This window comes from Cryptomeria japonica, chromosome 4 (assembly GCF_030272615.1).
Source record: "Cryptomeria japonica chromosome 4, Sugi_1.0, whole genome shotgun sequence".
NCBI classification, from domain to species: Eukaryota; Viridiplantae; Streptophyta; class Pinopsida; order Cupressales; family Cupressaceae; genus Cryptomeria; species Cryptomeria japonica.
In genome coordinates this window covers 505,530,127-505,543,381 of record NC_081408.1, presented here as the reverse complement: position 1 = coordinate 505,543,381, position 13,255 = coordinate 505,530,127, and the positions used below count along the sequence as shown (strand labels likewise).

General features: G+C 34.6%; 1 protein-coding gene across 2 annotated transcripts; it reads right to left on the bottom strand.

The window, feature by feature from the left end:
* Positions 1–512: 512 nt before the first annotated feature.
* On the bottom strand, positions 513–4,719 carry LOC131053466 (uncharacterized). 2 transcript variants are annotated; one of them, XM_057988077.2, is made up of 2 exons: positions 4,440–4,719; positions 513–3,894 (listed from the first exon to the last, which is right to left on the bottom strand). In XM_057988077.2, exon 2 carries the CDS (start codon positions 3,492–3,494, stop codon positions 1,494–1,496), a length of 2,001 nt encoding a protein of 666 aa, XP_057844060.1. In that variant the 5' UTR covers positions 3,495–3,894; positions 4,440–4,719; the 3' UTR covers positions 513–1,493. The 2 variants fall into 2 exon arrangements, with proteins under 2 accessions (XP_057844060.1, XP_057844061.1); XM_057988078.2 differs by having other exon boundaries at positions 513–3,757.
* Between the last annotated feature and the right edge of the window lie 8,536 nt (positions 4,720–13,255).

Genomic DNA, 13,255 nt, shown 5'->3' with positions numbered 1-13,255 from the left:
CCTATGGTAATGATCCCTGACAAGTAAGACATGGGTATTGCCTCCTACAATTAATGCCAAGGTTCGTGTTCAGTTCTCTATCTTTTTTCATGACAGGTTTTTATGCTTGACAATTTTGTGAGGGGTTATGTCCCTGATGGACTACTGTTTTTCATAAGATAAAATGGGAAATTATGGTCCCAACCCTTTTACACAGCAAGGCCACAACCTCGGAAGAACAATAAAAAATAAAAAGGAAACAAAAGTCTGGGCCCTTTACAACAAAAATGCTACAGAAGTAGCAAAAATGCCCCTGATGGACTATTGTTGAAATGCTTTATTATGGTCATTTTCGTGATAATTGAAACTGTTCATTTTTTGAAGGGGCTTAGATGTTCATAGCAGTTTCATAGTTAATTGCACTGTGATTTTTAATGAACTTTATGATATTGTAGTTCACTAGAATTCAAAAGGTGGTGTCTCAATCAGGGCATCCAATTATTCTAGATATGTAGACTTCAGACACACTACTGTTAGCTGCAAAATGATTAGTTGAAAAAACTTCATTTTTGTTTCACAACATAAGCTTGATGTCTTTTTCCAGATAAGGGCATTAAATATATATATATATAGAGAGAGAGAGAGAGAGACATCAATACCCATCTGCTGAACCAATAAAAGTACCAATCTCCTGGCAACTATGATGAATATCTTTGTTTACCACTGGATAAAAATACATCCATCTCGAACACCATCAACTTTAGCGAGCAAATCCTCCTAAATCGTGTAGGTGCAGATACACACATAACACTCGTTAATATCTACTTGGTAGTTTGGATGACCGGATTGAACCATCATTTACAGTTGTAACTCGTGCTTACGTCTCCAATTTCTCCACTTCATCTTTTGTACTTGATCCTCATGAGAAAGCAGATTGCGTAGTTCACGTCTAATAAACCAGAATATTAGGTGCTAATCCTTATATTCTCCACATTATCAGTTCAAATATTAGGTGCTAAACCTAACATTTCCCATATCAGCCGTTCTCAAGATGCAAACTAATATTGCATAAATGAAACATCTGGTACCACAATTACAGATTCATTAACTGAATTGGAACAAATCCTGCAAAATTAAACTCCAGCAAGATCAAAAAGAATGTTCCTTGCAGATCAAACAAAAATTCAGCCAAAACTTGCAGAGAAAGCACAAATTGCCAGAAATATTGTGTAGCTTGAAGTTAAAGCATATTTTAACGGTGTCTTGCTACCTCCCAGCAATAACAATCCTGTTAGATTTTTTTTGATTGAAGAAACACTATATTAATTCATTTTGCAAACTTTCTGTGACTGCCCTTGGAATGCCAGTTTATTATACTTGTGTGTTTTCTATTTAGCTTTTACGTCCCACAGATCCATGAATTGAATTAAGTTGTGCCTCTCACCACAAAATGTAGGTGTTGAAGTTCAGATTAAGCCTTATTTCATTCTGATGCTGGAATGTGCTTGAACAGATCACTTTCCCCTCTGAAGGCTATCTAATGAAGTGTAAATTTTTTCCCATGCACGTGCAGAATCCATCTGACGTAGAGTTTGGGATGCATGGTGCAGATTTTCAAGACCACGTCCTAAACGTGCTATTGTGGGCATTGCAGGAGCTAACTCTGCAGCACACTCTATTCCATCTCCATATGCTAAAAGGCCTGCACAAGTCAAAATGCTGCCCCCAAAGGTTATCCATGGACTAGCTCCAGATGCCCTGCCCACTCTTTTCCGCATGATACCATAAAAGGCTGTCCTCATTGCTGACAAGCTCGACCTTTCAGCAGAAGCGATAATACTGTGAGTTGCTAGTCTCAGTTTCTCTGCTGCAGCTGCTGTTTTCACAGTAGCAGAAGCATTAACTCCATAACCATAAACTAACTTCCCAGGGATCGCACTTTTTGACACTGGAACAAGGAATTTTGCTGGAGTAAAAATGTTACCCATTATAGCAGCTGCAGATCTCTTTGTCTGCAATAGCCCAAGTTTCATGATAGCTGGAACTTTAAGAGTGACAATCTTCATGAAAGATGAAACAGGCACAATTTTTGAAAAAGATGATACACCTAAAACAGTTGCTGCTCCTGCACCTACTGCTATAACAGGTTTGTCCACTAGCCTCCTCCTGCTCTCCGAATCATCCCCATTAGCATCATCATCAGAATAACCAGATATAAAACACTCCTCCGCTAAGTCTGCTATTGCTTCAGGAACAGGACTTGTCCAATACTTTCTGATTCCAGACAAGCTACTAGCATCAACAATAGCAACTACTGTGTCAGACTGCCGAGCCTGTCTTCTCAGAGCTTGAGCAAAAAGTACATGGCACTTCTCTTCATAAGGAAGGTCATCAAAGTTGGCATTTTTAAGGTTCTTTTCTTCCTCCTTGATGGGAGTGCGTGCTGCTGAATTCAGAGCAACTCTGAGCCCCTCCACTGCAATCCTAAACTTGTTGACTTGAGATAATACTTGGCAATCTATCTCTTTCCCTTGTTCCACATCACCCAGCATTTTCCTTGCACAACCTAAAGCCTTATCTACAGCAGGAAGATTGTTAAACATCTCGTGCAAATCAACCAGTAACGAATAGAAAGAATGTGCAAAAGAAGGAATTTGATCATCTGCATCACGCCCAGATGGTGCAGTAGAAGAATCAGATCTTGCATTTGAAACAGCCTGTGATTCTTGATCCAACGTTAATGAATTTTGCAAAGACAAGGCCACGGATGAAGCTAAGGCTTTTACAGATGAGTGAAGGGAGTCTGACATAGGATACCTCTTATATCCCATAGGTACATTTAAAACCACATCTCCTTGCAATGCCTTCACTTGCCCAAAAAAGGCACTGCTCTGAGAGATCTCTGCAAAAGATGTCAAGGCACTAGTATGTTGTCCATTCTGGTTGGAAGGCTGTTCACTCTCAACAGCATCTAGTTTATTGGCTTGACCATTTCTATATGGAGTTTCAAGGAAAAGGAATAGAGAATTATTTTCTATTGCTGCTTGTTTTGCAGACAAAACATGACCATAAAAGCCTGTTCCAAAAATTGTTTGCAAGACTTGTGAACCAGCCCTACTCTCATATTTGCTCCAATTTATCTTCTCCAAAAAGCAGCATTTAACCACTCCAAGCAATGAAGTTGGGACAGAACAAGCGTTGTCTGAACTCAAATTACTTTCCTCTGCCCGCACATCATCCAAAGATGAAGGACCTATCTGTCCAATCACAACCTTTGGTTTGACAGCCTTAACCAAGAATTCAGCATCTGATGCAGACCGTTCTGACAAGGACTCAGCAGCCAATAAGTAAACAACAGATAGAGAATCGGGATCACGAAGAGCAAAGACAAACTGTTTTGTTGATTCAGGAACCAGTAGAGCACCAACAAGACCATCTGAAACTTTTAAATCATCAGTCTTCTTGCTTGCAAAAGGCCAAAGATGTTGAATTCGAGATAAAACCCACTGAGCCATGAAAATCTTTATCCAGGCCAGAAAGGAAAACCATGTCAAACCTCGTTATTGCAACTATGATCTTGTTAAATGGGCTATTGAAGCACAAATCCTTCTTCTTCGTGTAAATTACCAAAACTTAGGAATTGAATGAACAAATATTTTGTATGTTTTCGCTGCTAAATTTTACTTTCAAACCCCAGCTGATAAAATCTATTAAATGGGCCACCAAAGCATGTTTCGCTTTCCCTTCACATAAACTGCCAAATTGGAAGCGCTTCCTCCTGCTTGGAAGAACAAATTAAAAAACTGATAGAGGAAAAACCCTAAGTTTTAACTTCTTGAATTTTCTTCCAAACCCTAACTGATATATATCCCACCATTACGATCTTCCCCTTTAGGCTTCTGTTACACAGTTCATCTATAAATGCACAAAAGGTGGAATCAGGACTATGAATTCATCAGAGGAAACTTATTGGAACTTCACTAAACAATTGATCATTCAACAAAAAGTAATCATCAAACTGTGAATGCTAAAAATTCGAGAAAATTAAAAAAGAAAGAAACCCTAACTATAAAACTGGCATCATTTCAACCAATTATCTCATTTCCGCTTCGAAGAAAATTATCACTCAAAACATTAACTAGTTACTTCAGCAGTAAATATCACTGGAAATCCAGATTCTTTTCGATCCTCATTCAAACCCTTAGCTTTTTCCTTTCACATTCAAAGAATTATTTGCTTGAACTCATAATTAAGCTTTATTCAAACCCCTACTTTGCTTTTTCTAACCCCAAACCGTAAACAATCTTTAAACTTTACTCTCTTCTCTTTAACAGTTTAGAAAAATCATTGGAATCTGTTTTGAGCGTAAATCATTAAGATATCAATATTGCTTGTGTAACAGAATGAGGTTTTCATGTATAGAACAAACAAAAAAAAGGTTAAACAGGTTTCTAACTTACTTGTTTTGAGAAATGAAGAGCAGCCTGATATCTGAAGCTTTCAATTGATCGCCCGAACAATCGTAGCAAAGAATCAAACGAATTGACGCGAAAATTTAAACAAAGGCCAAAATATACCGTGGCTTTATTGATCTCTATGACGAACCCGAGCTCCGCATATATTTAATGGCCGTTTGTACTATGATGTTTCCTTGTTTAATCTGAACATTTAAAGGGCAACTTCGGATCATTTTCATCAAAAAAAAATCATCTGGAAGGTGAGTCGACGATCAAATTTAGCCCTACTTTAACATGTAATTCATTTAAATTTATAATGAAAATAATTGTATTACATAAATAAATTATGTATATTAAATTTGAGTGGAATTAATATTTGTAATAAATATTCATCTAAATGTGAGAAATTAGGGTGCTTAGTTGAAGAAATCAATTACATAAAAGATTGTCAATTTCATGTCAAATTCATTTGTCACCATCTAAAAATCAATACTCTTGATATGATGGATGTGTTAAATTCTAAGCAAGAGCAAAATTTCTTACCAAGCAAAGTAGACTCAATCAAATGTACATAATTAAATTGTATTGTGTGTGAACAATTTGATAGAGGGTGCTTCAATAAACAAGCTCACCTTAGTTTTATTGATAGCTAAATGTATTAAGTTGGTATCTTGGGACACCATTGAGGAGGTTATTGACTCAATTGGTAATCATACTCTCTTAAGTTTAACCCTTAAGCAAGCCAACTTAATGATGATAAATAATATAGAAGACAACATTCACGAACATGCAAAATGGCCTATATTTATATGTATTTTTTTTGTCCTTTTAAAAAACTGAAGTGTCCTATAAACTTTCTTTTTATTCCCAAATTTAGCATATGAATTAATGGTGCATTGCATGTCTTAAATACCATGACAAAGCAACTAGTTGCACAAACATGTGTTAAATTGGTCATAATGGCTAGTAGAAAGGGGCAAGAAAGCTGAAGTTTGAATTTGAATGTAAAAATCTAGGTTCATTCCCACACGCATTAGGATTTTAGCCAAATGTAACATACCCCAAGAAAAAAATAGAAATTTTAACATAATTTTATAATAAAACGATAAATATCTCATATGATGTATGTCATAATCCATGGGAATTAATCAAACCATCGTATATATGAAAGTTTGACAAGTACATGTAATGTAGATAAGTAAATCATCCACATCTTAACCACACATAAATTATCCCAATTTGTCCCCTTCTAAAATTAAGTAAAAAATAATAAATAACCTTTTTAATCATCTTCCTAGTATTGATTAAGTATATTTAATTAATGAATTAATTAATTAAGCATTTTAGCACTTTCCTCTACAATCCACCTTTAATTAAAAAAGTTCAACACTTGTTTGATTAAGTTCATCCATCCAAAAATTAAATAGATACAACGTATTTATTTAATTGCCCTCAGATTAATGATTGACTAAAACCAAGTAATTAAGTATTAAATTCACTTGCACATGTTTAAACATGCTTAAGTCATGGACAAACTTGTGCATGGCTCATTATTCTCATTGGGCCACAAATTCATCTCATAGAATCTCATCTATCAATTTTATCAAGAAAATCTTAAATCCACATGTACAAAAAAAGACTTTTAAATTACTAAAATGGTCCTTTTAAAAAATTTACTCTTCATTGTTTCTCAAGAGAACCTTGACCACCCAAATCTCTTTAATCTTGGATCTCTTCAAGTGCACCGATGATAATGTGACATTTGGAGGTTTCTCCTCTCAATACTCTTAATCGATCCCAATCTTTGATCCTTCAAACCAATCTCAACTCTTGATCTAGCATCCATCAAATTCATAAATAATACCTCGTATATGCTATTTTCATAGGCTCGTGAAGTACAAAGTCATTTTGTAAATTTAAGCAATTATATGTCATCACCTTTCAATCACAAATCCATTTACACACATATTCTATGTGCAACAAAGAGTTGTGGGTAAAAGAGTTCTTGTTTCTTTTATCTTATTGTGTGATTTCTTAGCTTAGCTTGAGGTGTCAATTAAGGGTAGAATGGATTTAAATTTATGCTTTGATTCTTTATTTTATATTCTACACTTTCATTCATCATATTTTACCATGTTTGATGGGACCCATACCCCTAATTCAAGTTTTTCTTATGTTTTTTGAAGTTTTCTATTATAAGCTTTTGATTTGATACAATCTCAATTTGGTAGACATGTCCCAACTTTTGATCTTGATATTTTACGTATTAGAATACATATCAAAAATTGTTGCACCTATAATAGATTGGCACAACTATCACAAATTAGCTCACCTATCTTTAGATTGGTGTGTTTGTTAATGTTTTAGAAACACAATACTTTGATGGCCCTAATATTATTTTCTTCCGCTTTGTAACATTTGACATATTTGGGCTTGTTTGTATAAGGGTTTATCTTTATAGTCTATGTTTTATGCTTCCATAGTCATTTACTTATAGATCTAAACTATGCCTTATAGATTTTCACATGCTTTCTAACCTTAATGGCAATTTGGTGTATTTACTCCATAAATTAGCATGTTTGGTCTTACATGGTGTTTGTGTTCCCCAATTTGGCACCTCTACTTCTCAGTGCTATAATTCTCTTTTCTAAACTTTTGAGCCTCATTATCCCATATTTTATGACTTCTTCTAGCTTCCAGGCTTCTTAATCTTCTTTCTCATCATCATTACTCAGTATCCACTTATGAAAAATGGGCATTTGTGTTCTAATGTGCAAGTTACATAGTTCAACACGTGAGTTCTCCTTTGGCATTTTTTCATCACAATCGATACATTTGTATCCATCCTTTGATGTGTTTATACATAATCTCTCTTAAGTGTAAAATCTATCTTTTGGTACTTTTGTATCTATCTCAATACCTTTGTTTTGGCTTCAATATTTCTCTCTCTCTAGCTACATGTATTTGTTATGTACCCAAAAACTTATCATCTTCTTGAGGGTGTAGCATTTAACTATTTATCTTTGTATACTAACCCCTTCTCCTTATATCTTGTTGCTTGTTGAAGGCTTATATTAAGCTACTAACCCATTGTTAGAGATTTGATCATCTAAGAAGTTATCTTTTTTCACTACTAAAGTTTGCACATTTAAATTTTATAAGAAAAGAACATTGTTTGAATCCTTATAAGATACTTGGTAAGTATGCTCTTTCCTCACAATGAATGGTGACCTTAGACATAAAAAATAATTGGATTTCATCACTAAGGGGATGACCTAAACCCTCATGTTCTAGTAGCATCTCTAAATCTGGGAGAGAATTAAAAAATCTCTTCCATTCAGAGTACATCTATCATTATCAGCTAAGCTTGTGAGAGCTTTATATCTTACAAAGTCAAGGTTGAAAGTGGTTTATAATCTCACACCAATCCATTAGATATACCCTCTCATTTCATGAAATTTAGCCTCACGTACCTTTGGCTATATTGAGGACATCCCCTTGTAATCTTGCATATCCTACATAGGACCTATCGAGTATGTTTGGTCATAGTTCTCCAATAAATGGTTAGGCCCAAAATGTTACACACTTTGTGGCTCTAAAAATAGTTTTGTAGACCATGTTTATTCTTCCCTTATGTCACTGAGCAATCTTGGGTGATAAAAAATGCTTAGTACTATTGGCAGTTGTTGTCATTGATGACTAGGTGTTGTCATTGATGATATTTGATGATATGCTATGTTTGTGTTGTTTGTCAAAGTATGGGCAAATTGTTTGCAGTTTTTTCATTGATGACTAAGTGTTGGCATTAATGTAACCCTCATCTTGTGGGGTGTCATTGATGATATGGTGATTGTTTTCACATGGTGTAGTTGTGTGCACTACTATGATGGAGATTGTTGGAATTTTTGTCACTGATGACTAGGTGCTAATAAGGTGTTGTGGACTCAAATGAAAGTGTATATGGTTAATGATTGAAGATGTTCCTTGTTGTGGATGTACACCTTCTTGGTGTTGATGTGCATAATTGGTATGATGTTGTTGATGATGTGATGATGGGTTATGATAGTGATAGTGTAATAGTAGTTGCAGAGACGTTATCATGATGATATCATATTTAGATGAGGATTAGAAGCATTAAGATGAGGATTTGAATCATGATGATAAAATGAATATATTGTTGTTGGTTTTGATGGTCTTATACTCTTTAAAAGCTATTGTGATGTCTTTATTGTTGCTCCTAAGTGATAAACTAGTCTTTGGAAGTTGAGTGTGAATACAAGAAAGTATGTTGCAGAGATGTTATCATGATGATATCATATTTAGATGATGATTAGAAGCATTAAGTTGAGGATTAGAATCATGATGATAAAATGAATATGTTTTTGTTGGTGTTGATGGTCTTATACTCTTTAAAAGCTATTGTGATGTCTTTATTGATACTCCTAAGCGAGAAAATAGTGCTACAAGATGTTTAGCCTTTGGAAGTTGAGTGTGAATACAAGAAAGTATGTTGAAGATGGTTTAGAAGAATGCTCCACATTCCTTCACATTTGGTGCTATGGTCTTGCGGTTCTAGATATAATCTATATGTTGTGGACGACGCAATCCTATCTTTTTAGGTTCCTAGTGTTGCAACTGATGTTTTCGGTTAAGGTAGTATGTTGATATTTTAATGGTTGGTTAGGACTGCTCCAAAGAATACTATGCATTGATTTTTATATTTTCATGGCTTGGAGAACATGCTTATAATGTTTGTGTTGTGTCCTAGTTCAAATTTTAAGTGATAAAGTGTTATGCAAGTGTGTTTGTCAATGTCCTATATCATGAATATATTTCGTGGCATTCTGATAATGAAGAAAGTTTCGTATTAAAGTGATTTTTTTATCTTGTTTTGGCTTGATAGTATGAAATATGTATTTGGAAGTGTTTATGGATATTATATAAATGTCTTTATGTGTTTCACATGATGTTAGTTGATCTATTTGGTGTTGCATTGTGTCTAGAGTTAATTTTCAATGCAATTTATAATTATCTTGATGATAAGGCTTGTTCTTTTGCTTGTGCTATATCCTTGGGGGTTTGCACCAGCATTGGATTTTGTGTTGAGTTATTTTTGGGTCATACAGTGGCTTGTGGGGATCCACATTGAGCTAATTCAATGTATTTTGGTCTGACTAGTTATGTGCTACACAGTTTTATCCACATGTTACCTTGTTGCTGACTTGGGAGGATTTGCATCAATGTGTGTGATATTTGGAACTGAATTAGAAGATATAATTAGATGTTTTTAGGTCCTCTCTATCTCTGGGATTGGCTTTCACCACAATTATGTTTTATGGTCGACCTAGTGGGATCACTCTTTGTCCCTTGTTCCAGCTAACCTAATTGATGTTTTTGAGATGATGACGATGATATATATTGAAGATCAAAGTTGTGTGGATTGAGAAAGATGTGAATTTGAGGTAGTGAAAGTGTGAGGTAAAAATTTTGGAGCTTGATTGCCAAATGGTTGCTTAAGGTAGTGAGTCAAGAGAGGCTACATTTTAAGGAGATTGTTGGATGCAATGATGTTGAAGGCTTGTTCATTGTAACTCATATATTCATGTATCTTTCTCAAAGATAGTATGTCTCTTCATCATGTCATTTGTATCTTGCCCTAATGTAGTGCACCTCAACTTGCAAGTCCTTATGGCAGCAATGAGCTTCCTTGGGTAGTGAGCCTTAAAATAAATTGTAATATTGTTCATATAGTGTGAATTAACTCTCATCGTGGTTTTTCCCTTCTTGGTTTTTCCATGTAAATTTGGTGTTCTCTTGTGCATGTGTGGTCATTGATTTATCTTTCATTGTTGTTGATCAGATTAAAGATTTGGGAATTTGAATTTTGCTATAAAGTTTTAAGTTTTGTCCAAGACCAATTCACCCCCCATCTCAGTCTTGGGGTGTGTTCAACAATTGGTATCAAAGCCAAGTTCTTCTAAGGAATATTAACCGCTTGAGGAAAAGTTTGAGATGGAACAATATGGAGTTCACAAGGCACCTAAGTTTGATGGAACAAACTTCGCCTTTTGGAAAGTTAGAATGGAAGGATATTTAACCTATTTAGTGTTTTAAGTTTAGAACTCAGACAAAGATGGTTATACATATCCCCCTACTCCTCCTACAGATGCAACTAATATTAAGTTGTATGAGAAAAATGGAAAAGAGATAAATACAATCATGAGTGAATTAGCATAATCAAAACTTGTGAAGGTGATGCACCATGGTACAGCTAAAGAAATGAGGGAAAAATTAATATCGTTTATGAAGGACATGATAAGGTAAAACAAATCAAGTTGCAAAAACTTAAATGCAATATTGAGAATGTGAGGATGTCTGCAGATGAAGATATTGCTAGCTATATGCTCTAGGTTAATGAGGTAGTAAATGGCATTGGGGGTCTTCATGATTAAAGGAAAGAAGATGAAGTTGTTAAACATGTACTTAGATCTCTTCCTAAATCTTATAGTCATAAGGCTTATGTTATTGAGGAAAGTAAGGACTTGGATAAATATCTAATGGATCAACTATATGGTGCTTTGGCTTCTTTTGATATGAGAGAGTATGGTAAAGATGCCCCTAAAAGAGAAGATGCATTCATAGCTATTAAAAAGGAAGAAGGTGGGTGTACTAATTAGTTTGATGGATTTGATGAAGTTGAAGAAAAATTTGTGCGAAGACTGAAGAAAAGCATCAACAAATACAAAGGTAAGTTACCTTTCAAATGTTTCAGTTATGGAAGAATTGGTCATTTGGCTTCTAAATTTACTTTCAATGAAGATAGCAATAAGAGAGGAGAAGATAGAAATAGAAGAGAGAAGTGCAAAAGAAGTTGCTATTACACATAAAGTAGATATTCATATGAGGATAAGGATTGTGATAATTCAAATGACTAAACATTATTTATGGCTATGAAAGTTGGTGATAAAATGAGTAATGTTGAAAAATATAAGGAGACTAGTACCTTATAGACTAGTAATACAATGAAAAATCAATGATTGTATGGATTGTCTTCATGCTAAAGAGGAACCAAATTATTGGATGACTAATAATGGTTGTTCCAATCACATGACTAGTGATACAGATAAGTTTATCAATCTAAAGATGTGGAATGGTGGATCAATTAAGTTTGGTAGCGAAGAGTCTACCCAAATTTGTGGAAAAGGAACACTGACAATTGATGGAAAGAAAAAGACCAAGGATGTTCTCTTAGTGTAAGTCAAATGTCTAGCAAAGGATATAAACTCACATTTCATGACAAAGGTTGTGAAGTTAAAAAAGGAAGGTCAGGGAGAGTTGTTGAAGGAATAAGAATTGATGGAAATGTTTATCATCAGAAAGAGGCTAAAAAAAGAAGTTGTCTAATGTCTTAGACTAGTGAATGTAGGCTATGGCACAAAAGGATGGGTCGCATCATCTATTGAAGGTATAATCATCTACATTCAAGCATTCAAATTCAGATCTAGCCTTTCCCTCAAAAGGAAACTATTGTACTACAATTCAATTCCATTTCCATTTCCATTTCAAGGTTAATTCATAAACTGGGGTTTACCCAAGGCAAACTCCTATTCACAACCATTTTCTCTCTCTATGTGTGCAGGAAATTGATTTAGGTGTTGCAATCAAAGATCCCTACATAATAGACAAAAATGAATAGGTTCATCTTTTATAGGCATGAAAAGGCAAAGGACCGGGTAACTCCCATAGCCCTTGTCATGAGAATTTGTCTCGATCTTCCAATAGTGTAATTTGTGTGTCTCCTTGATCCAAAAAAATCTTGCTTGTTTGCTTAGAAGTTGCAAGACCAAGGTGCCCTACCCTCTTGGTCTCAACAATTTGGTCATGTTTTTTAACTACAAGTTCTAATTCACTTTCTCTTCTCAAATCTTCATTTGTGGCTTTGTTTGAAATATGGAACATTCTATTATTACTATTTTGGTTCAATTCTATTAAAAAAAACCTATAACTTGTACAACTTCAAATCCAATTTCAACTCTCTAAAAGGGGAAACAATAAACAAGTAAATCTAATCAGCATCTCAGCTCTCTTTTCTAATTGAATTGTGTCTAGATCTATTGGTTTTACATCCTCTTTCAAATGTAGGGTTGATCTTGTCAAATTGGTGGTTTTACTATCCTAATTGATGAAACCCTAATTTCACCATCTTACATTTTGGGTAGCATCATAAATTGTACGCCTTTATTAGTGTGACCAAATTCACATTCTCCTAGCACCTATTTTAGTATTTCCCTTTCCTCTGTGTATTGTAGGACTTCATTAGGCATTTAATTAAACCTAAGTCCTTTTTAATCAATTCACATTCCCTTTTTATTATTTTATCTTGATTTAGTCTTAATCTTACCCAATTTCAACTTTCAAAGCATATTTCACATTTCTATGTGTGGCATAGAAATTAGGATTCATCAAAAGATAAGTAGATCAATCAAAATGTTAAACATGATAGCTCAATCAAAGAAATACTCATTGCAATGAACCTAATCACAATGCACATTCAATGAAGGTATGAAAATGAAGCATTCAAAAGAAAACATTATGCAAACCAGACTCAAGATTGAATACTCCTTCCATGCGGCTCCATTGTTGTTCTTTCCTCTTCAATAGTTTTGTGGATCTCACCTACAAGTGCTCTCACAATTGAAAGCAAAAAGCTCAAGAGTACTAGAACTAAAATTTGATAGTTTGACAGCAATTCGGATTTCAAGAAGTAATTGAAGGGGGTGATTGAAGAAAAATTATCCAATTTATAGAGAAATTGGAGA